We start from the raw sequence: 23,411 nt of genomic DNA, 5'->3' as shown, positions 1-23,411 counted from the left end.
GAGACCACCCACAGCCCCCCTACCTCGTAGATGCCCTCGCGTCCGAAGGCGTCCGCCACCCACTTGCTGGTCATGGTGGCGGCCATGAGGGGGACGATGTACTCTAGACCCCCGGTCAACTCGAACATGATGACCACCAGGGACACCGTCATACGGGTCACACCGCCTGGAGGAGAGAGAGAGGCCGACACACACGTTAGGATCCTCCACAAATGACCACATGCCATCAGGCAAGGCAGCAAAAACCGGATTGATTGATAAATCGATCGCAAAACTATTGTTGGCAGTGGGACTGGGAAATGATGTTGACTGGTCAAACCTGTGTGTTGAACCTGTGTTTGACCACAAAGCCAAAAAGGATCCCAAACATCCCGTCATATGTCCTGACGTCCCAATGTCTAATGGGTGAACGTCTATGCAAGACATGTAGAATCCATTAATACATTAGAAAATAAGAACGTTGTGGCCCTCTCACGACCCACTTGGAAGCCATAAGGTTATGGGTCCAAACCCAAACTTCACCTGTAGGTCTTCTTGTGCAAGAAGAGATATACAACCACTCATAGCATTCTGCATCAGGTTAAAAGGGGTTTAAAATTGGTCTCCACCACATACTGCTGCCTAACCACAAGAGGAAGCGTCCTTTATTAGATCCCGTGTTTGACATGGTTCTTGGCACGGCCGCTCTATCTGGCCTCCTCTCTGACACAAATCTTCTGTGTTCCCTGTGGACAACTCCACAGGGAATAACCCACAACTAACCCACAACTCTTTCAACAGCAGTATCGCTTACTGCCAGTCTACCGAGCACTGGAACAGAACCAGTCAGAGGCTGCATGCTCCTTAATGACCTGTCTCTTTATTCACTGTCTAACCCCTACCTGCTGCTTAATTACATTAACCGGACTTCATGTCCCTTAGGCTAGATGTGTTGGCTAAATAACTCAATTGGAACCAGCCAGGCCCCGTGACGGTCTTAGCAAACAAAAGCTAGCCTACTTGGTTTAAAAATCAGGAGAAATGTGTCTGTAAAACAGCAAACAGAAGTAATAATTTTCACTCGACAAGCCCAGAGTGTCTTCCAGGGCGCCGTCCAAACGTTTCAGTCATTAACCGACACTTCCTTTGAAGCCGTTTTTGAAACACGAACAAAGAAGACCAGAAAGGAGAAGTAAATGTAGCCAGCGTGTTATTTTTGGACTTGCAGGACAAGCGTCTTGTTTTAATGTTGTAAATAGTTTATCAGGATCCCCTTCTGTGGAAAATAAAAGAATAAAAAAAAAAAAAACGTTTGAAATTGACAAAGACCGGCCCGTTTATCATAGTCCCCTTCCGTGGATCAGATGCATAATGTAATTGTGGAGCTCTCAGGCCGATGGCGTGTAATTCAATAAGCAGACGATCAGATCTGGACCGGGTGACTGCCCTGCTAGGCCGGGCCAAGGCCTGGTTTGCTTTACCCTCGCCCTGTTTGGTTCCACAGGCCGCGCCGGGAAAGAGCGATACTTAATAAAAGCCTAACCCTCCCTGACATGGAATATGTGTGAAGTGGAGCTCTGGAGCGGTGATCGGATGTTCTGCAAAGCGAATCACAGCACACACACCCCGAGTTATAAGCGTCTCACTCTTGAGCGAGGGGTCAGTCTGGGGTCAACGATGTTGCTCACGTCGGGATCAACATCGCCCGAGGGCGGGAAGACAAAGACGGAGGGGGAGAGACACGGAGAGAACCAGCGACAGAGGGCGAAAGGACAGAATGGAAGAGACGGAAGAGCGATGAAGAGAGGGAGAGGTGGGAGTAAACATTCGCGACGATGGGGAAAACCAGGCCTTGAGGCGTGGTTCCGCCTCCGGATTTATGCGTCTCTGGATGATAAAGTCAGTGGGGGGGGGGGGGGGGGGGGGGGGGGGTCTCTCCCTCACCGAGGCAGGCAGCGGCGCCCACCATGGCATAGAGGCCCGGCGTGATGCAGTCGGCGCCGGGCGTGCACCAGCCCTGGAAGATGACCCAGTCGTGGTTGTAGTAGGCCAGCTGCTCCATGCCTACTCCCAGCAGCCGCCCGGCGATGGCTCCCACCGCCATGCTGGGGATGAACAGACCCGAGGGCACCTGGAGAGGGGGGCACGGCACGCGTTAGTGGGGGGTGTGATGGTAGAGGCTTCATGCTCATGTTAGGTCGATGTATGCCCCGGTAGTGTTTATGCTGCCAATAAAGCAATTCAAATGGAATTGAGAGGGACACAGAGGGGAGAGACAGAGAGACAGACAGGAGGAGGCAGGGGGAGAGAGAGGAGGGAGGGGGAGAAAGAGGAGGGAGGGGGAGAGAGAGGAGGGAGGGGGAGAGAGAGGAGGAGGCAGGGGGAGAGAGAGGAGGAGGGAGAGAGAGAGAGGAGGAGGGAGGGGGAGAGAGAGGAGGGAGTGGGAGCGAGAGGAGGAGGGGGAGAGAGAGGAGGAGGCAGGGGAAGAGAGAGGAGGAGGGGGAGAGAGAGGAGGAGGCAGGGGGAGAGAGAGGAGGGAGGGGGAGAGAGAGGAGGAGGGGGAGAGAGAGAGGAGGGAGGGGGAGAGAGAGAGGAGGGAAGGGGAGAGAGAGGAGGGAGGGGGAGAGAGAGGAGGGCGGGGGGGAGAGAGAGGAGGGAGGGGGAGAGAGAGGAGGGAGGGGGAGAGAGAGGAGGGGGGAGAGAGGAGGGAGGGGGAGAGAGGGGAGGAGGCAGGGGGAGAGAGAGGAGGAGGGAGAGAGAGGAGGAGGGAGAGAGAGAGAGGAGGAGGAGGGAGGGGGAGAGAGAGGAGGAGGGGGAGAGAGAGGAGGGAGGGGGAGAGAGAGGAGGAGGCAGGGGGAGAGAGAGGAGGAGGGAGAGAGAGAGAGGAGGGAGTGGGAGAGAGAGGAGGCAGGGGGAGAGAGAGGAGGAGGCAGGGGGAGAGAGAGGAGGAGGCAGGGGGAGAGAGAGGAGGAGGCAGGGGGAGAGAGAGGAGGGAGGGGGAGAGAGAGGAGGAGGGGGAGAGAGAGAGGAGGGAGGGGGAGAGAGAGAGGAGGAAGGGGGAGAGAGAGGAGGAGGGGGAGAGAGAGGAGGGAGGGGGAGAGAGAGGAGGAGGGGGAGAGAGAGAGGAGGGAGGGGGAGAGAGAGAGGAGGGAGGGGGAGAGAGAGGAGGGAGGGGGAGAGAGAGGAGGGAGGGGGAGAGAGAGGAGGGAGGGGGAGAGAGAGGAGGGGGAGAGAGAACTAGCGGGTAGAAGAGGAGGTGGAGAAAGCAGGGGGAGTAAGAATAAGGCAGGCAGATGGAAACAGAGAGGGATGAAGGATGAAAGGAATAAGTGAGAGATGGTGAGGAAGAGAGATAGGGTGAGAGAAGAAGAAAAAAGAGGAAGAAGGCGAGACAGAAACCAGAGAGGAGAGAAGGAGGTAAAGGAATCAAAGAAAGGAAAGATGGAGATAGAGTGAGGCCGAGAGAGAGAGGGGGAGTTTGTTTATTTGTACAATTTTTTTTATTGTGGTCATTCATTATTTATGTTGTGCATTAACCATTTCATTATTGTTGTTGTAAGAGTAATTGCTACTTAATTATGATTCCATATACTATGTGAACCAATGTTGTGGCTCTGGCAAGGAGAGAACAAGATGGGGAGGAGAGAGAGAGAGAGAGAGAGAGAGAGAGAGAGAGAGAGAGAGAGAGAGAGAGAGAGAGAGAGAGAGAGAGAGAGAGAGAGAGAGAGAGAGAGAGAGAGAGAGAGAGAGAGAGAGAGAGAGAGAGGTGGTGGTGAATCATGAAATGAATGGCTTTAATCAAAGCGGCTACACCCAAGGAAACACAATACACAGCTGGTTCAGTTGTACACAGACCATTTCACAGTTGTGTTCAAACACAGAAGAATGACACATTGTATATATTCAGACATTTCAAAGCTTTGCCCAAAGTGTAGTGAGAAGTGAGGAGACCGAAGTTGTCATGCATAAAATGACTAACACCTGCACATAAAAAGGCTTATTTCTTAAAATTGGAGTCTTCATCTCTATCAATATGAATTCACACATTAAAAGTCCTCTGTAGCGACACTGCACCAGTTGCGCATACATCTACCCCGCCCTTTCACATTAAAAGCCTTTCAAAAACTTTTTTTGTCCTGTCCTATGTATATTTTATGAACCGAGTCCGATTATAAAGCTTAAATTCAATCAAATTCAAAAAGACCTCCAATGCAGGACAGTCTTGTGGAACCAGGCTGTAGTCTGTATCCCCGACTAGAGAAAGACGCCCTGGCAGACATGCTACCTCAATGACTGCAACCGGATTCACTGGAAGGGTCTTTGGTCTGCGACTAAGTACTTCGAAACACACCCACCCAGTATTGCCAAGGTCTCTGATCTCAAGATGTTTGGAGACTGATGTTCTGTGTGTGTGCGTGCGCATGAGAGAGTGTGTGTTGCAACCTTCATGCATGTATCTGTGTGTGCAAGTGTGTGTTCGTGCCAACCTTCATGCATGTATCTGTGTGTGTCCGTGCCAACCTTCATGCATGTATCTGTGTGTGCCTGTGTGTGTTTGTGCCAACCTTCATGCATGTATGTGTGTGTGCCTGTGTGTGTTTGTGCCAACCTTCATTCATGTATCTGTGTGTGCCTGTGTGTGTTCGTGCCAACCTTCATGCATGTATCTGTGTGTGCAAGTTTGTGTTCGTGCCAACCTTCATGCATGTATCTGTGTGTGCAAGTGTGTGTTTGTGCCAACCTTCATGCATGTATCTGTGTGTGCCTGTGTGTGTTCGTGCCAACCTTCATGCATGTATGTGTGTGTGCCTGTGTGTGTTTGTGCCAACCTTCATTCATGTATCTGTGTGTGCCTGTGTGTGTTCGTGCCAACCTTCATGCATGTATCTGTGTGTGCAAGTGTGTGTTCGTGCCAACCTTCATGCATGTATCTGTGTGTGCAAGTGTGTGTTCGTGCCAACCTTCATGCATGTATCTGTGTGTGCCTGTGTGTGTTTGTGCCAACCTTCATGCATGTATCTGTGTGTGCCTGTGTGTGTTCGTGCCAACCTTCATGCATGTATCTGTGTGTGCCTGTGTGTGTTCGTGCCAACCTTCATGCATGTATCTGTGTGTGCCTGTGTGTGTTCGTGCCAACCTTCATGCATGTATCTGTGTGTGCCTGTGTGTGTTTGTGCCAACCTTCATGCATGTATGTGTGTGTGCCTGTGTGTGTTTGTGCCAACCTTCATGCATGTATGTGTGTGTGCCTGTGTGTGTTCGTGCCAACCTTCATGCCGAAGGTGACCACGGTGATGCCCATCTTGAAGAGCAGGGCCAGGGAGAGCTGCCAGAGGGCGGTGTAGAGACCTGAGTCGGCCGGGCGGTCCGCCAGGCCGTTGCCCGTACTGGTACCCGAGGTGGTGTTGGAGTCCTGGGGGGGAGACGGAGGGAGAACCGACATACACGTGAACACACAGCCCACCACAGCCGAGGTCACCCCACACCACCCGAGATCAGAAAGCAGCTCTGATCCATCCTGGAGCTAATCAGAATCACGGTTATTTTGGGTCAGTGTTGAAATCCCGATTGTTCAAACGATTATGTTTCAGTTTGAAAACGTGACGCATTTATTCAGCATTTCTCTCTCCAAAATTACACTTTGTAACTGAGAACTTTGAAATTTCCCCTTTAAAAAAAACAAAACGAAAAATGTTCAAAGTGAAAATAATGTACGTGAAATATGCATCCAACTGTTCTGGAAAAATAAAAAATAAAAAGTAAAGACAATGGGGATGGGGACGGGACAGGATGGGGTCAGGGCCTGTGGGTACCTGCTTGTATCTACAGAGCTGGGAGGAGTCCAGCAGGGAGCAGTCGTTGAAGAGCTCCTTGATGAGCTCCGCTCCGCTCATGCGGGTGTAGCTGTTGGGGAAGGAGACGAGCGCCGTCACCCCGGCCACCACCAGCACCTCCACGATGGGGTAGTGGCCCAGAAGAGTGGTCTTACCTGGAGACGGGGAGGGTGGAGGGACGGTGCAGGAGAGAGGGAGGGAGGGAGGGGGAGAGAGAGAGAGAGAGAGAGAGAGAGAGAGAGAGAGAGAGAGAGAGAGAGAGAGAGAGAGAGAGAGAGACATTTATAAAGAAAGTGAATCATAGAGATAAGAGAGACAGAGATGTGGACAGGAGGGTGACAGGAAAGAGGATGACAGAGGGTGAGAGAAGGAAGAGAGAATCCAGGAGAAAAGTTAACCAGAGAAAGCAAGAGATGGACAAAAGGAGAGCACAGTAAAGACGGAAGAGCAGAGGGAGAGAGGGAGCAGGGAGAGAGAAAGAGAGAGAGAGACACACACAAAGATCAACAGAGTGGTCCGCAAAAAAATCTACTTCCAACACCATCTGGTTGCCTACCCATACAAAAAACACCCACATCCCCCTCGCCCACAGTCCCCCCTCGCCCCCCCCCACTCACGTCTCCGGCACCAGGCGATGTTGGCCCTGATGAACAGCGCCCCCCAGAGGCCGCCGAAGATGCCCAGCAGGATGAAGGGCCCCAGCTCCAGCAGGTGCCAGGGCGCGTGGAACTCCACGTAGAACAGCACCAGGCGGCTGTTCCCGAACGGGTTGATAGAGCGCAGCGTGAACGCTGCCACCAGCGCCGCGAAGAACGAGCGCCACAGCGTCTTCAGCGGGAAGTAGTAGCTCACCTGTGGGGGGGGACACAGACACCATTTGGGACGGGTTGAGGGGGGTTTTGGTATCAGTTTTGAAGAAGTGTTTCTGTGTCAACGCCGGTTTGCCTCGATGTTTTTGACGAGGTGTTGGAAGCGGGCTCTCACCTCCTCCAGGCTGAAGAGGACTCCTCCTATTGGTGCTCCGAAGGCCACGGACACGCCCACTGCCGCCGCTGCAGACAGCACCTAGGACGGAGGGGGCGGGTCTTCAGCTGGCATCAACAGTAATACAAACACACACAAGACATTGTTCCTGGTGGAAACCCTTCTAATCCTAATTCCTATGAAGGACCTAGCTCAGTTGTGAAAACAGACGTATCATTAGAAACTAACGACCCCTGGGCTCTCATTAGAGCTAATCCACCGGTTGGTCGGTACCAGCCTTCCCCTGCTGCTGATGGCCACTAGAGTAGAGGTGGCCTCCATGCTCCTGGCCTGCCCTCCACCCAAACCCTCATCCTGTCTCTGTTTCAGTGTGTTGCGGTGAAGGAGAGAGGAGGCCTGGTCACCCACGATGGCCACCAGCTTGCTCACTGGCCAGCACCACTGTTTTCTAATGTTTCTCAATGATTTTTGAAAAGTCTGCAAGTCATAAGATTATGTTTGTTGATTATGGCCCCCGTTGCGCCCCCAACCCTCCCTGGAGGGAAGAGGGATCATCCCCCACTCTGCATTCCTTCCTAGAATCTGACTTTCTTCTTCGTCCTAATTAGGGGCTTTTTTTATTTCCCTCTGGGGGGCTAGGGTTAGGGGGTGTCATAAACTGTGGCCTGCAAAGCCCTTTGAGACTGGAACTGTGATTAAGGGCTATCCAAATAAAATTAACTTGACTTGCCTTACTAATACAAATATATGGTCCTATAAATGAATAATAAACTAAAAACAGACCGGACCGCTCCTAACCGAAACAGCCCAGAGGAAATCTGCCAAAACCAACACCGACCAGAAAAAACTAGGAACCAAACAGAACTGAACCAGCCAAACCGACAATAGGCCCGGCATTCACCCCAGCCTCCGTGACGGTAAACCAACAATAAGCCCGGCATTCAACCCAGCCTCTGTGACGGTAAACCAACAATAAGCCCGGCATTCAACCCAGCCTCTGTGACGGTAAACCAACAATAAGCCCGGCCTCCATCCACCCTTCAGCCAGCGGCCCCGCCCACCTCTCTCCTCTTGGCCTCGTTCTTGCGGTACTTGGTGAACAGGTGGCAGAGGATGTTGGCACAGCAACAGGCCACGTGCACCAGGGGCCCCTCCTTGCCCAGGCTGAGGCCCGAGGAGACGGCCAGCACCAGCGTGATGGTCTTCACGATCAGGGTCCACTTGCCCAGGTAGCCGCGGATGATGAAGCCGCTCAGGATGGTCTTGATCTGGGGGAGGGCGGAGAGAAAACGCGGCCGGTTGAAGTGGAACCGCCCGTCTGCCTGGCCTGTTCTGATTGGACGATCGTGAACATCAACAATGAAGGAATGGAAGGCATTGTTAAGGACCTCTACTCCATAAACCTAATCCATGGGGATTCAAAGAGCGTCACCATGTGGGCTCAATCGTACTTTGTTTGATATTTAATTATATAGGAAGACTCTACTGTATCCCAATATGCCTGTGTGTGAAATGGTGCGTGCGTGGGTGCGTGCATGTCAGCATGTATGTCTGTGTGCGTGTGCGTGTGTGTGTGTGTGTGTACCTCTGGTATTCCAGAGCCACAGGCGTAGGGAGCGAAGGACTTGACCAGGGTGACGGCCAGGAAGGAGAAGAGCAACGCCCAGAACATGAACATCATGTAGTTCACCACGTAGGCAAAGCCTCCCTGTGGAGCACACACACAACACGTTATACCAACTCACGTATATAGCACATAACATCAGCTTGTTAGGGGAGAGCCCCCTGTAGAGAACACACACAACATGTTATATTAACTATATAGAACATAACATCAGGTCATTAGGGGAGAGCCCCCTGTAGAGAACACACACAACATGTTATATTAACTATATAGAACAAAACATCCGGTAGTTAGGTGAAGCCTCCCTGAGAACACACAACATGTAATATTAACTATATGTACTGTATATAGAACATAACATCAAGTACTTAAGTGAAACCTCCCTGCAGAGAACACACATAACACGTTATATTAACTATACGTATATAGAACATAACATCAGGTCGTTAGGAGAAGCCTCCCTGAGAACACACAACATGTTATATTAACTATACGTATATAGAACATAACATCAGGTCGTTAGGGGAGACCTCCCTGTGAAGAAAACACAACATGTTGTATCAACTATATTCCTTAATGACATGAATCTAAAATAATTCACTGCGTCCCTTTGGATAAAATGGTCTGCTGAATACAAAGTAGAGAAAAGATCATACGACAAACCACTTCAGTACACAAACAAACAATGACAAGCAGGATTGTAAACATCCTCTCAATTTGAAAGCACTTAAAACACGCAGCAAAAAGTCCCAACACATGGACAGCGGGTGGACTGAGCCGTGGGGTGGGCGTGTTAGGACAGGGGGCCTCCACCAGTGGGCGCCACAACGCCACTCAAGTCTCTCACAGCCACCAACACGTGTTTGAGGTGGTCGACTGTTGACACTGGCTGTTTCGCAAAGTGAAGGCTGCAACCTTGCTAGAACACTTCCTTGCTAGTCCAGGCTAGAGTGCTGCCTAGCGTTTGTAGCGTTCAGTTTGGAACGACTTGCTAGTGTGGAAGCGCTTCCGCTTTTTAATATTGCTCCTGTGGTAAATATTTTAATTGTTGAAATTGTTATTGGCGACAGTAGTTTGTTTAAACACCAGTTAGATACATATTAAAACAAATCAATCCATGCAAAATATAGCCTGTCATTACGTTGCAAAAACGTTAAAAATCTAACAGGTAGTTTTTTTGCATTTACATGATTAATATATAAAAAGCAATACGGCACAAAATATTTCTGAAAACGTTCAAAAACTTCACTTGTGTAAAGCAAGGAGTACTTCTTTCCAGGGACAATTTGTAAATACCCCGCTCCGCGTGTGTACGCAAAGGATTGTGGGTATTTTGGCTCGTTGAGGATCCATGGATGCATCCTTGAAAAATCTCGGAATTCTCAAGAATAAAGAACGCGAAAAGGGCGCGAATTTCGAAGCGTTCTCAACATTGGAACAGTGCTTGTCGGCGTTCTATGACGCAGCGTCCTTAAATGGGCGACCGTTGAGCATGCTTCCTTCACTGTGGGAAACAGCCACTGACTATGAAGTAGAAGACACCTTCTCGACTTAAGACGGAATGAGTAAGGGAGGGAGAGCAAGGCTGAGTTGGCAGGGGGCTTGTGAGGAAATTAGTCAGTCAGAAAGGGACTGAGAAAGCTTATGAGTGGGTGAGTGAGGAAATGAGTGAATAAATGAGTGAGTGAGGAAGTATATAAGTAAATGAGTGAGTGAGGGAGTAAATGGGTGAATAAGTTAGTCAGTGAGGGAGGGAGTAAGCGCTGACTGAGCCAATGAATGAGTGAGGGAGTAAATTAGTGAATAAGTAAGTGAGTGAGAACATTTGTGAGTAAGTGAGTGAGTGATGGAGTAAATTAGTAAATGAGTCATTGAGTAAATGAGTGCGTAAGTTAGTGAGTGAGGAAGTAAGCGCAGACTGACTGAACAGATGACTGAGTGACTGAGTGAATGAGTGACTGAACAGGTGACTGACTGAATGAGTGACTGAACAGGTGACTGAGTGAATGAGTGATTGAACAGGTGACTGAGTGACTGAGTGACTGAACAGGTGACTGCGTGATTGAACAGGTGACTGAGTGAGTGAGTGACTGAACAGGTGACTGTGTGATTGAACAGGTGACTCAGTGAATGAGTGACTGAACAGGTGACTGCGTGACAGACTCCCTGGGGGGGGTCTCGTACCTCGGCGGTCCCCACGATGAGCTCCGCCCAGCTCTTCCAGTCGGGGCACTTGTCGCGCTCCTGGAAGGTAATCTCGTTGGAGGTCCAGCAGCAGTGCTCGTGGTTGAACCAGAAGCCGTTCAGGCACACGCCCTCCTTCATGTCCGTCAGCCAGTGGGCTGAGATATCAATCCCTCCTGCCAGGGCGCCTGGGGGAGACAGACACGTTTTTATAAAAACAGGTTTCTGGGTAACGTCACAGCAGATGGGCACACGCACCCAGGGGGCAGGAAGCATAGACTGCCATTTATTTAGGCCGTCAAATGAGTCTTTGAGTCAGCGATATTAGAATGAGAAACGTCAGCTACTTTGCATTGATATGCAAAAGTAAGCGGAAGCCAAACATGCACCAATGGAAATAGCCGTTCATCGTTACATCATCGGGCTAGAGCAGACAAAATGCAGTACAATGCTGTGTATAAACTGATAACACTGCTGTCGTCGTTAATGTCACCACAGTAGTTTATGGCAGGACAAAAGTTTACCGCCTCCTTACCGTGTCACAGCCAACCACGTATAAAACAGGACACCTGGGTACAGGTATGTATTAAAATGTGCAAAGCATGTGCAAAGAGAGAGACATGTGCTTGTAAATATATGCGAGTAAACCCATCTTTAGGCAGTGCGCACACACAACGAACAACAATGTAATCACAGGGCATGAAACAAGCCCTCCGACGTGTGTGTGAGGGAGTTACCTGACATGAGTCCCACCAGCAGCATCAGCAGCCACCCAGAGAAGGCATCACTGATCCTGTGGAGCAAAGCCCCCGTCGACTCCTTACTCTTACTGGTGATCTACAGAGAGAACACACAATCGAATGACCTCCATCCAACCACGGGACAACAGGTCTTGGCTTTGGACCACCGGAGCTCAAACAACTGTAACGTGAGCTATTAGAGCGACACAATGGCTTTTATACAGGTATCTATCGAAATACTGTAATGTCAACTTCCTTAAGACAGGATTTTCTCCAGATGCCAAGACAGGTGGACTCTGAGTTATCATGTGTAGTAAACACTTCAACGTTTGCGTGGCCCCCTGTCATATCCTTTGCACTGTTATGGCTGTACCATGACGCTACATCCTGGATTGCTGAAGGGAGTGGGGGGTGCCCTTATCAACAGCTGGGCCTTAAGCATGTCGTCCCTGCTGTATACTGGTTTGTGCCCCCTGTTCGGGGCTCCCTTCAGCGCTTCTACCTTTATGTGCTTGTTGTGTTGAATGGCCGCTCTCCGCAGAGACTACCTTTCTATGATATGATTTTCTATCAACTCTTTGAGTTCATTTTTTTTGTTACGATTTCTATTGGGTTCAAAGAATTTCCAAATTATATAATATGCCTTATAGCATAGCCGCTATAGATTCCCATACACCTCATGTGTACAGAGCTGGCTCTGTGTAGACAGACATACAAGGCAGTATAACGGAGGATTATGCCATGAAAAGCTGCCCACACTTAGAGCTGTGATGCAAGACCCCCATAACAGTCATTAGTGTTCAACAGGTATAATCTAAGGTTTAATACTAGCTCCCCGAGCACAAACAGACAGACAAACCACTAGAGACAACAGACACAGAGAGATACCCATTGGAATGACACCATGACAGATGATATAGACAGACAGAGGGAAGAGACTGACAAATACAGACAGTCAGACCTAAGGAAAGAGACAGCGACAGAAAGACACACACACACAGAAAGAGACACCCAGATCAACATAATATAGGGACACACACACAGAAAGAGACACACAGATCAACATAATATAGGGACACACACACAGAAAGAGACACACAGATCAACATAACATAGGGACACACACACAGAAAGAGACACACAGATCAACATAATATAGGGACACACACACAGAAAGAGACACACAGATCAACATAATATAGGGACACACACACAGAAAGAGACACCAGATCAACCAAACAGAGGGATATCTATCCAGACAAACACACACGCCCAGATGTACACCCGATAAACATAACGGAGAGGAAACACACAGCGACCCACCTCTCTGTGCCGGTCCCGGTCCTTGCTCTTCTCCCGGACCCAGTCGATGGTGTTGAAGTCCTCGTAGGTGCCCACCCCGGGGACGGGTTCCTCCAGAGGGTCCATCATGACAGTGGGGCCCCCCGCCCCGTTCATCCCCCTGCCCGGACTGTGCTCCTCATAGCCCCCTGTGGAGAGAGCCAACCGCATTATGTCTAGTGCCCTGCTAGGAAACTGACCCGAGCGTTGCCGATGTTGGTTCCAACATGGCAGACGCGGCTCACGGCCCGAATTTTAAACCAAAACACTCGAGGCCGGCCTGTCAAATTGACGGAAAATGATACGGTCACAGGACATATATTTAACGAATCAAACAAAACATTTACACCAGCCTTTCCTCTTTCAATATCTCAAGCCAATCTGCGTCTCCAAATACGGTGATAATTCGCAGTATCGCGGTGCACTTTTGCCTTCTACACGGTGTGATTTGAAAAGAGGTCGTCCCACAAGGTTTAAAGCCGAGCCATTAAAACGCTGACACATGACCGTGGCCCTGTTACAAACACCTTATGAAATACATTATACAACCCCTTATAAAAAACATTATACACAGGCTTACGGAATCTGCTGAGAGGAGTTAACTTTAAAGAGATTATTAACCGGCGCAGAAATGTGGTATGACCACAGCATTGGAACACAAAGGAAATTAATATTAATCTGTTTTTGTGCAGAACCTTTCATGCAAGGTTGAGCAGCTGTTACTAAGCAAACCAAGTAAGAGCTGTGGGACTGCTGGACTATTATGGGATACGTCATCTTCTGGTGGTCTTGAGACGGCAATGTTTCCACCACAGCATTTAATCCATCGGTTGTCTGTCACGTGACTTTCTCCTAAAATACCTGAGACTGGTCGCACCACGAGGTAAAGTTCAGCAACACTTTATTTGCCACAGGGACCTTATGATAAGATATTTCAACGATTTGGGAGTGCAGATAAGATACGTGTTGGGATTCTGCAAATATAACGATTTGTGCAAATAAAGCAATATACGATAGTAGGATTTCGGGTTCTGCAGGTCAATGAGTGCCTGTGTCTTAGTTCAACAGAGCAATGACATAAGTTAACCCACTAAGCAGTAGCTAAGTGAAATAAGTACTACACTCAGCAACAGCTTAGTAGTTGGTGTTGTGGGCAGTATTCGGCAGCAGTGTCACTACAAGTTGCAGCACCGGTTCAACTACATTTCTCAGTCGCGCGGTGGTATTGTATTCCTCTGTCAAATAGCTTTTCAGTGGTGCAAAGCTGTGGTGTATTGAACTGCTTTGGCTAAGTTGCTGTAGCTTAGCGTGCTACATTGTTCTGCTTCAGTGTAGGTGGCTCCATTCAGTCAGTGTTAGCTTAGCCTTAGCTCAGTACCCTTTCTAAGTAGATGCCCGACACTGCGTAAGTATTAGTATTGCAGGTAAACTATGCTCTGAACTCCATGACCCATCACCAACAACACTGTGACTCACACATCCTTCCCTTTAAACCTGCACAAAAACCTACGTAGGCAGAAAGAGAGAGATATACAGGGAGACAAGGAGAGGTTGAGAGATAGACAGAGTGAGAACGAGTGACAGATTTAACCTTTCATGTAATTATACACAGCCTTAACTAATGCCTCTACCAGTATAACATGAATGTTTACATTGTTTTTTATTTTGTTGAATTATCTATTGCATCTCATAGAGAGATAGAAACAGCTGGAACTTTAGGAGAGGAATGCAACTGATTACCAACAACAAAAGGGCAGCTAGAAAGATAGTTCCCCTGTCTTTCTCCTCATATGTCTCAGAGAGAGAGAGAGAGAGAACGAGAGAGAGAGAGAGAACAAGCTTACAACTTCAGCGAGAGACAGACAGAGAAACCGAGGGAGACAGCGATAGAGACATAGGTCACCATAACGCTGACGGCCACTCATAAACATCAACAGGAGAAGGAAGGAAACACAAGAGCTATAAATAAACCAAGGTCTGGGTTTACAGAGCGAGGGGGAGCGCCGCAGGATGGTTTGATCTGCTCTGTGGTTATGATTATTTACACGGGGGGGGGGGAGGCACATGGTCCCGATGTGTTCCAGATGAACAGGCTTGGACACCAGAAGGGATTTAATTTACTACGCGGAGCACACCGGTGGACTTTGTCTCAAACCCGTGACTGAGGGCACGGACACACACATCCCCACACCCGCACAAACACCCCCACACACACCTGTGGACGTAATGCAACAGAGGTTTTAACACAAACACATTACCAAATAATAAACTCACAAAATGCTCATGACAGCTTGCGGAATGCAGTTGGCGCTAGTTTGCACGGTTATGAGCTATCATAAAATGACTCAACGGCGGCAATTAATCCCCTCCGGTCATACTGCCTGGAGTTACACAGGGTCTGTACCCTGAGCCCTCTCAGGGTACCACAGAGTGCTGCGACCCGGCATGGCTCGGCTACCATGTAAAACAACCCCCCCCCGATCCTTGATCCTGCCCCCTGGGGACAATGGAGTGGTTCCAGGGATCCCCAATACCACGAAAGACTCACCAGCCGCTGTCTCGATTACTACCAAATCCTCCTTGTCCAGATTCTTGCTCCAGATTTCCCAATCCATGTCTCATCCTCCAAACAACAAGACACACACAAAGAGTGTGCTGCGCGCAAAAAACAAAAGCAAGTCAACTGGCCCAACCTCCCGGTACTTTCGAAAGGGCTTTGCTTAGAAGTCACCGTCGCCGCTCCTCATTGGTCGAGGTGTCGGCACGAGGCTAATGATTGGCAAACTCAAGCATTGGCAGCAATAATCTGGTCACATGATGGTATCTTTCAATGCAGGTATTTTAATGTGAAACCTGTGATTGGTTTGGATGGGGCTGAGCTTGCGATGGATTGACTGCACAGAAAAGAGGGCGGGTATATATTGAGTTGGTATTTCAAACCGTGTAGAAGTCCTGTGGGAACGAGGGAGAAACCCAGAGGGAGTTCTGGACTTCCTGCGTGTTTGACCGGGGGTCACTTCCTATCCATAATCATTGCAGGAAGTGATTGATTTATTACATCCTTGAATAAATAAATAACCATTGTAAAATCAAAGCGCCATATGTTTTAAAGGCCGCTGGGAACGCCGATATGCTCAAGACAGGAACATGACTGACTGTGTAATCTAATCTGGTCATTGGGTGAGACATCAGCACAGCCCATGGGTTTGTTTCCTGTTCGTCTTGTACAAGTTGGACCTGAAACTCTCCCTTACCATGTGACTCCTTGTCACATGACAGCTAGTTTTTTGCACACACACACACACACACACACACACACACACACACACACACACACACACACACACACACACACACACACACACACACACACACACACACACACACACACACACACACGAGAGAGAGACTATGAACTTTAACCTTTCCTAGATCTGGTCGCCATGGGAACGGCACATGTAACTTCCCCCCAGGGAGTCCAGACGGTCACATTTCAGAGCATGCCTAGTTCCTCTCAAGGAACGGGTCTTCTAATAAACAATAGGATGGATCACCAAAATGACCAATATCGGTTAGGGATCCATATAGGGCAGTACGTTCTGTGGTCAGGGTGTTTGACTAAAGTCCTCCCGCATTTGGTTCTGAAACAACAGATTAATACATGTCTGTGTTTGCTGTCTGGCAAAGCACCTGGCAAACACGTAAATAATTGATATTCTATTTTGGCCCATGGCGTGCGCCATCACGATAGCTTTAAAAAGGTGTGCAAGGCTACGTAGAATTAGACATAAATGGGGCGTGGCGATTCATCTAATTTTGATCAGGATTTCGATTTTAGAATCAAACGATCACAAATCTAATATAATCAATTTTATTTTTTATTAAATGTTTAATTAAGGTGCACCTGGATACATATCTGTACCTCATTTTAGATTTGAACATTTTCTTTGTGACCATTTTGTGTATTTAAGGCGAAATTTCAAAGTTCTCAGTTACAAAGTGTTTTTTGGGAGACATGCTGAATAAATATATCATGTTTTCAAACTCAAAAATAATCGTTTGAATAATCGTGATTTCAATATTGACAAAAATAACCGTGATTATGATATTTTCCATAATGTAGCAGCCCTAGATATAAATAGAACAGAACTGGTTACACTACAGATTTCTTAATTAAGTCGTTCCTCATTCTTCCTCAACACATCTACGGTCCCGCCCTCTCCGTTTACTTATTGTCTGGTCACGTGACCAGGCCGTTCCAGTAGAACAGAGATATCCACATAGAATGGATTGGATGACCCGGTCTCCTCGTGCCCTGCTCCCTGGCTCATTCCTGGCCAATCATTAGACAGCACGGGTCGCTGACTAGTACACTGACGAGATTGTTTACTGGGAAAGTGGCGTGGAAGGTGTCCTTGCAAAACCTTGCATATCTGTGGGAGAATCTAATCTGCTCCCTGATGACTTAGCGATTTAGTTATGGCGTCACATGAACGAAAGAGCAGGCAGGAGAGCCTAGCAGTTAAGGAGTTTGACTCCAAGATGAAAGGTTCTGGGTTCTATCCCTGCCGATGTCAAAGCGTTACCTGTAGGCATCGTAGATCAAGACGCCCCCTGACCTCTACCTGTATCTGAATTCACTGCAAGTCGGGATAAAAGCAATCTTCTTAATGACTTATTAGTCCTTGTTTACACGCCAAGCAAAAGACGTCCACATCTTTAGCTCATACGTGACTCAGATCAGATTTCTCCAGAACAGTACAAATCAAATGGAATCTGATCCTTTCAATTCGGACATAGTCCACTCATATATGTGGTCCTGATTCAGATATAGGGCTGGGCCCGGTTTCCCGATAACGTTCACTCTTAGCGCGCTACGAAGACTCCTACGATTAGACTTATCAAAGTTGTTTGCCTCTATAGCCGTGGTTCCCGAACGGTCTCTTAGGAGTCTTCTTAGGAAACCCTCCTTACGTCGTTTGTAAAAGGCTCAGAGATTGATTTTCCATTTCATGCGCAGTTGCATGACAGCGTTCTAAAAGATATTGCAGTCTTCGCAAATGAAACATTGCTCGAAATCCTTATAGTAGGCCTAAACATTTATTCAACCATGGGCGAACATAGCATAGCCTATACATAGATTTTTTTTCTTTTGAAAATATGGAAACATCAGTTGAGATCACATCCTTAATTACATCTGTCGCAGCCGTTTAAATTAGGCTATTGATTTTCTGTTTACAAAAGGTGTCTGACTTGTTGATTAATTATGAAGATAGACATTTTGAAATGAAAGCTACATTTTGAATAGTTTATTTAGCTTATTATATAATACTGTTTATGCTTAGACTGCTTTGCTTTTTGCTGTCTGCTGTCTGATGTAGCGTTAAGAAGGCTTTAAGAAGGTTTCGGGACACCGGGCCCTGATCCTTTGCAACGCGACCTCAGTATGAATCATCACATCGGAACAATCATTCAACCGACGATAGACCAAGTGGTTTTTCTCTTCAACGTCCTACCGTACAATTTCATCAAATCTTGAAAAAACAGTCAAACCACCTGTAGCAATGTCTATGCTACCCGCCAACTAGGTGACGGCCACCCGGCACCTAGATGGCCTTGCTGGGCTCCCCCCAAACAAGGACCCAGGGCGGTGACGTTGGAACCGGTCTATTGCCGAGGTTGAGCTTAATGATACATAGGAGGGAAGGCTGCCATGCTGGAGAGCTCTGCAGAGCGTGTGTGGTGACGATGGCTGGTTTAACCGTTGCACATTGATGACACAATTTGCAACAGGTGTGCAGCCCTGGAGTCCAATCAGTCCGACTGTGTCCAGGTGAGGCTGCTTCAACCAGCCATCACCCACACACTCTGCACCTGCTATTTGCGCCACCTAGACTATCTGTGTTCTCATACTATGGAAGCTGTGTTTCTTTTTCAGCTTTTAGGCTTCACTGAAGCTCTGACATGAGGCATACCCGTATCCCAATGACTGCCACAGTTTGAGGGCAGATACACCCTTACAGGTTTATCTCTCCGTTCAACAGCTAAGGTAGGAATGTGCACGGGTCACTTGAAACCACCTCCTCATGCTCCACATCTCTGCTCAACTACGTCTACTACTCAGCCAAGGGAGCCCTCCAACACACATAAATCAGTCTTCACTTTCTCACCGTTGTAACGTCTCGATGAGTTGTCACCTCGGGCGAACACACAAGAGTGTGGACATCTCATTCTCCCTTCTCTACTCGTTAGGCTACAGGTGAACTTAACAAGTACAGAGCTGCACCAGCCACAACTTCACCTCCCCTCCCCCACCCCCAGCTAGGTTGCCTTGGCAACCCCTCACAAGATGTTCTCGGTAAACAACTGGCACTGGAACGAAACAGCAGAACCTGACCAAAAACAGGAAGGACGTGACGTTGAATTAGATCGAATTAGAGATTGAATTAGAACAAACACAGGAGGAACTGGACTGAAAACTAGGTCATTAGTTTTATCAAGGTGGACGCTGTGGCATCCCGCCCCTTAAACCTCGGCACGGGCGGGTCCGAGGATCAGTAGTGGACGGCGTATACCGCCGCCACCCACTAACCGCGTCAGAGAGCATCACTTCTCTCCCCCCAATCAGCGAGATCGGGGACACCTGGCCGGAGGGAGGAAAAGGCCCGGGAGCCATCTTAAAAGGACCACGAGAGCTGACGACAGGGCAGAACGTGAGCGAGTGGCAAGAAGAAAGCGACTAGAGGCTCACGATCGACTAGAGGCTCACGGAGACCCTATAGATAGTGATTGTGTTCCCTGTCGGAGATCATTGCAATAAATGCCGAGTGCGGCTTAACCCTCTTTCAACATGTGATCGTACCTGGAACCCGGCACATTGGGAAGCGGGTTAGCACAACGTTTTGTGCTAAAGGTGTTTGAGGTGGTTTCTCATTGATGTGGTGCGAAGGAATGAAATATCACACACACACACACACACACACACACACACACACACACACACACACACACACACACACACACACACACACACACACACACACACACACACACACACACACTTTGAGAGCTAGGCCATGCAGTGCTGTATTCTTGTGGTCAGGTAACCTCAGTCTTGAGGTGATTGAGCATTGGGGACATTTTATGGCCCTCAAGGCTAGGGCTCTGCTTCCTAAAACGTTCACATTTCATGCCGGCTCACTCTAAAAATAAGTGCGGCACGACGTTGGAAAGAATTGACACTGGCGGAACTTGTGTTCTTTGTTATATATATGGTGGTATGTAATGGAAACGAGGAGAAGCTCAGAGAAAGGGGATCAAGGTTCATACTTTCAGACATCTGTAGATAACAATAACATTGAGTCCTTCAAGATGTCACCATTGCACATGCGTACTTTGTGATATTGATGCTGATACTAAATCAATTCTGCCGCCCTGCGCCAACTTATACTGCTTCCACTCATTTCAGCTTATTTAGTAGACCACACAAAAAACAAAGCCTAGCCCAGAGGCCCTTGGGGCTCCGTCAGAACCTCCCTATCTCCACGGCCCTTGAGACCAGAGACCCTGACGGCCATAGGGACGTCCCTGTGACATCATCCGGGTTACCTAGAGCAACTCGGGCCAACCGGTCTGGCCCCTGGAGGCCAGGGACTCCAACCTCGACAACCAGATAACAAATGTCAGTTACGCATGTCATGTCCTTCTGCAACTCTCAAACCCATCACGGTCTCCGACAGTCCTTATTTTATTTATCTCTGGCCGTGACATGGGGTGTGACAGTTTATTAGTTGACGTTCACCTGTGAGCCCTATTGGGTTTCCAATGGTATCCATCGCTTCCCTTTAATTTCAATCAGATGAGGAAATTGGTAGCTTTTGCTCTAAGAGTGGAAGGAAGTAAGTAACATAATAAGGATGATCATTATTGTGTTTCATCCCAAAGCCGCAGAGCAGGAAATGACATGACACCCAGTGTCTGGGTAAACACTGCAGCAGGCAATAACAAGAGTAACTCTGCTGCTGGGTTGCTGTTGAAGTGTCAGAGTGTGGCTTGTTTTCACAGCCATAAAGTGGTTGTAACACTGTCTCTCTTGTCCATCGGGATCATTCATTTAACATTGAGTCAATATGTGGCTTAGAATTCCAGATGTGTGTGTCATTAAGGAGCAGGTAGGGGTCAGGTCCAAGGGGTCATCTTGTTAAAGAATCCCTCCAGGTGGATTGTACTATGGACACTGGGGATCAACCCCCCCCCCCCTTCTGTTCTGAGGACTTAAAGCAGTGTCATACATCACCGGCCGACCGTGGCTCAGCAGGTTGACTGCTGAGCCTTTGTTTGTGAATGCATTTGTTGTAGCACTAGGCATTCAGAATGTGTCCCAATTTCGCGCTTGAGCCAAAAGGTAAACTCATTTCGAAAGCCATAACACATTTAGTGCGGGCTGTAAAAATGAGAAGCGATGAAAGCTTGAACACATTTTATCGTCAATATGGCAGTTTTGTACAGTTTAGTATCAGAAACAACTACTGTTCTGAATTTTGGCAAATCTCAGCTCAACAAACACACACTATCTTAAAAAGGCCCTCAAACAGACTGGGAAGACCACAGCATGGTTTATTATGCCTATTATTGTTTTTACATATGTTGACTGAGTACACATCATATAACAGCTTGTGTGTAAAAATTACAACTATGTCCATATCGCTCATACTCATCTTATCTATGTTTGTCTACATTACGACATGGTTTGGAAAAAAGTCTGATTTGTTTGTTTGGAAGCCGATGCTTAGAACTGCGGTTCGGGGACATCAGAGTGACATCAGAATGGTGGCTGGGACAGCGTGGTGGTAAACACACCTATCACAACTTGATAAATACCATGGGGTGCAGAGCAAGAGAGGCAGGGAGAGAGCGAGAGAGGCAGAGAGGGAGCGAGAGAGAGAGAGGCAGAGAGGGAGCGAGAGAGGCAGAGAGAGAGAGAGGCAGAGAGGGAGCGAGAGAGTCAGAGAGAGAGCGAGAGTCAGAGAGAGCGAGAGAGAGAGAGAGAGGCAGAGAGGGAGAGAGCGAGAGAGAGAGAGCGAGAGAGTCAGGCAAAGCAGATGGAAAGAAAAGAAACAGACAGAGAGGTACAGAGAGACAGAGGGAGTAACATCCACTATAAAGGCAGAGACAGAGATGTAGGTAGACAGACGGAACAGAGAGAGGAGGGTATAGACAGAAAGATAATAGAGGAACCGATGACTCACAAACTGACCACAATCGCTTCATTTGTACCAAGCTTCTGTGCCTGTCCCTGCACTATACGCAGACTGCTCTTATCAGCCAGTGCACCCCCTCTTCAAAACCAACCGCCACGTTCTGACATCACTACACCCTTCGTTACCACTCTGCGGGACTCTGTCCCCATGAACTCCATCACAAACTAGTCTCTCCTTTCAACAACACTGGACCGTTGCTTGCCCAAAGCATTGTTCAAACAAACTCGACAAATTCAAACCATCAATTACCAATTAATCTGTAAGCAGTTCCAGCAATCCATGACTACCCAAACCACATCTCAACCTCCACATGCACACCATATGTCTAAAGTCATTCACACAACTCGCGTTTAAACATGAGGGCACCGTGACTCACGTCACATGATTCATTTTTATTATACACTCTTGGCGTCCAGATGTTGCTGAACTCCCTCTCCCTAGTCCTTACCTCAACTATTTACTGTAGAAACGGAACCGTTGAACAACAATATGTCTAGAGAAAACGTATCCCGTCTGGTTGACAGATCTCTCATCTAAAACATGAGCGGACCCTGGTCCAGCCCCTGGTAGCCCCCCACCTGAGCTCAGAGGAGGATCGTCGTCTGTGTTGGAGAAGTCCAGCGTGGCTCCAGCTATGTCCACCATCTCGTCATCATCATCATCGTCGTCGCTGACCTGATGGAGACCGTCGAAGCTGCCCGTGTTGTACCCAGCGTTGTCCATCCTTTCGCCTCCTCCTGTCAACACAAAACACGGACTCTGTCAGCAGACGACCCCCGCTCCAGTGTGTTGCTTATTCCGCTCCCCTACAACCCCGGCGTGTGTCTACCTAATTTGGTGTACTTCCGATTAGCGCGCTTCCAGAACCGAAACATGGTGAAACGAAACGCTGATTTAACACGTTAACAGCACTACAAAACAACTCGAACTACAAAGACTTGTTTAAATCAAGCCAAAGCGCCCCCAGGGTCGCGGCGCAGAGACCCCTCGCTGTGTCTCGCTGCAGTGACAGCTCGTCTCTCTTCTCAAATGAGGAAGTCTAGCGACTGTTTCCGCCAGAATTAGGAAGGCCGGGTGATTAAGAAGCCCGATGACGTCGACCACGTCTCTTTCACGGGTACCGGGTCCGATTCCTGCCGCTTCATAGCAACACTACATCAGGTAGACCACCAGCAGCAGCAGCACGGGGAGCTGGTTAGCTTAGGGCGCTAGCTATCTCCATTCACGCCAAACAAAGTTACTCATCGCCTGAGTGGATTAACTGCGGTGTGTGTGTGTGTGTGTGTGTGTGTGTGTGTGTGTGTGTGTGTGTGTCTGTGTCTGTGAAGTGACAGGCGGCCTTACCTTTGTAAACAAGCCGCTGTGGTGTCGCTCCAGACGCCTCAAGTCTTATGACTCGGATTTAGTCGTCCTGCGGTCGACGGCGGCGTAAACTTATCGCTCCAGATCGCCCCTTCCTTGGAAA

At 48.5% G+C, this 23,411-nt stretch overlaps 1 protein-coding gene across 1 annotated transcript in view; it reads right to left on the bottom strand.

The window, feature by feature from the left end:
- Positions 1–22,969, bottom strand: part of clcn5b (chloride channel, voltage-sensitive 5b) — a gene marked incomplete at its 3' end in the record, with an annotated part of 23,248 nt that extends 279 nt beyond the window's left edge. The window contains exons 1-13 of the mRNA XM_079758237.1: positions 22,776–22,969; positions 22,525–22,683; positions 12,669–12,835; positions 11,343–11,442; positions 10,606–10,793; positions 8,383–8,505; positions 7,859–8,065; positions 6,798–6,878; positions 6,431–6,665; positions 5,793–5,968; positions 5,249–5,392; positions 1,924–2,110; positions 13–166 (exon numbers count right to left, since the gene is read on the bottom strand). Coding sequence (XP_079614363.1) covers positions 13–166; positions 1,924–2,110; positions 5,249–5,392; positions 5,793–5,968; positions 6,431–6,665; positions 6,798–6,878; positions 7,859–8,065; positions 8,383–8,505; positions 10,606–10,793; positions 11,343–11,442; positions 12,669–12,835; positions 22,525–22,683; positions 22,776–22,821 — 1,967 coding nt within the window. The 5' untranslated portion in view covers positions 22,822–22,969. The remainder of the gene's footprint in view (positions 1–12; positions 167–1,923; positions 2,111–5,248; positions 5,393–5,792; positions 5,969–6,430; positions 6,666–6,797; positions 6,879–7,858; positions 8,066–8,382; positions 8,506–10,605; positions 10,794–11,342; positions 11,443–12,668; positions 12,836–22,524; positions 22,684–22,775) is intronic.
- Between the last annotated feature and the right edge of the window lie 442 nt (positions 22,970–23,411).

The sequence above is a fragment of the Pollachius pollachius genome, assembly GCF_949987615.1.
Source record: "Pollachius pollachius genome assembly, chromosome: 20".
Classification (NCBI taxonomy): domain Eukaryota; kingdom Metazoa; phylum Chordata; class Actinopteri; order Gadiformes; family Gadidae; genus Pollachius; species Pollachius pollachius.
Note: the sequence above shows the minus strand (reverse complement) of the source record. Positions and strands in the feature narration are given on the sequence as shown.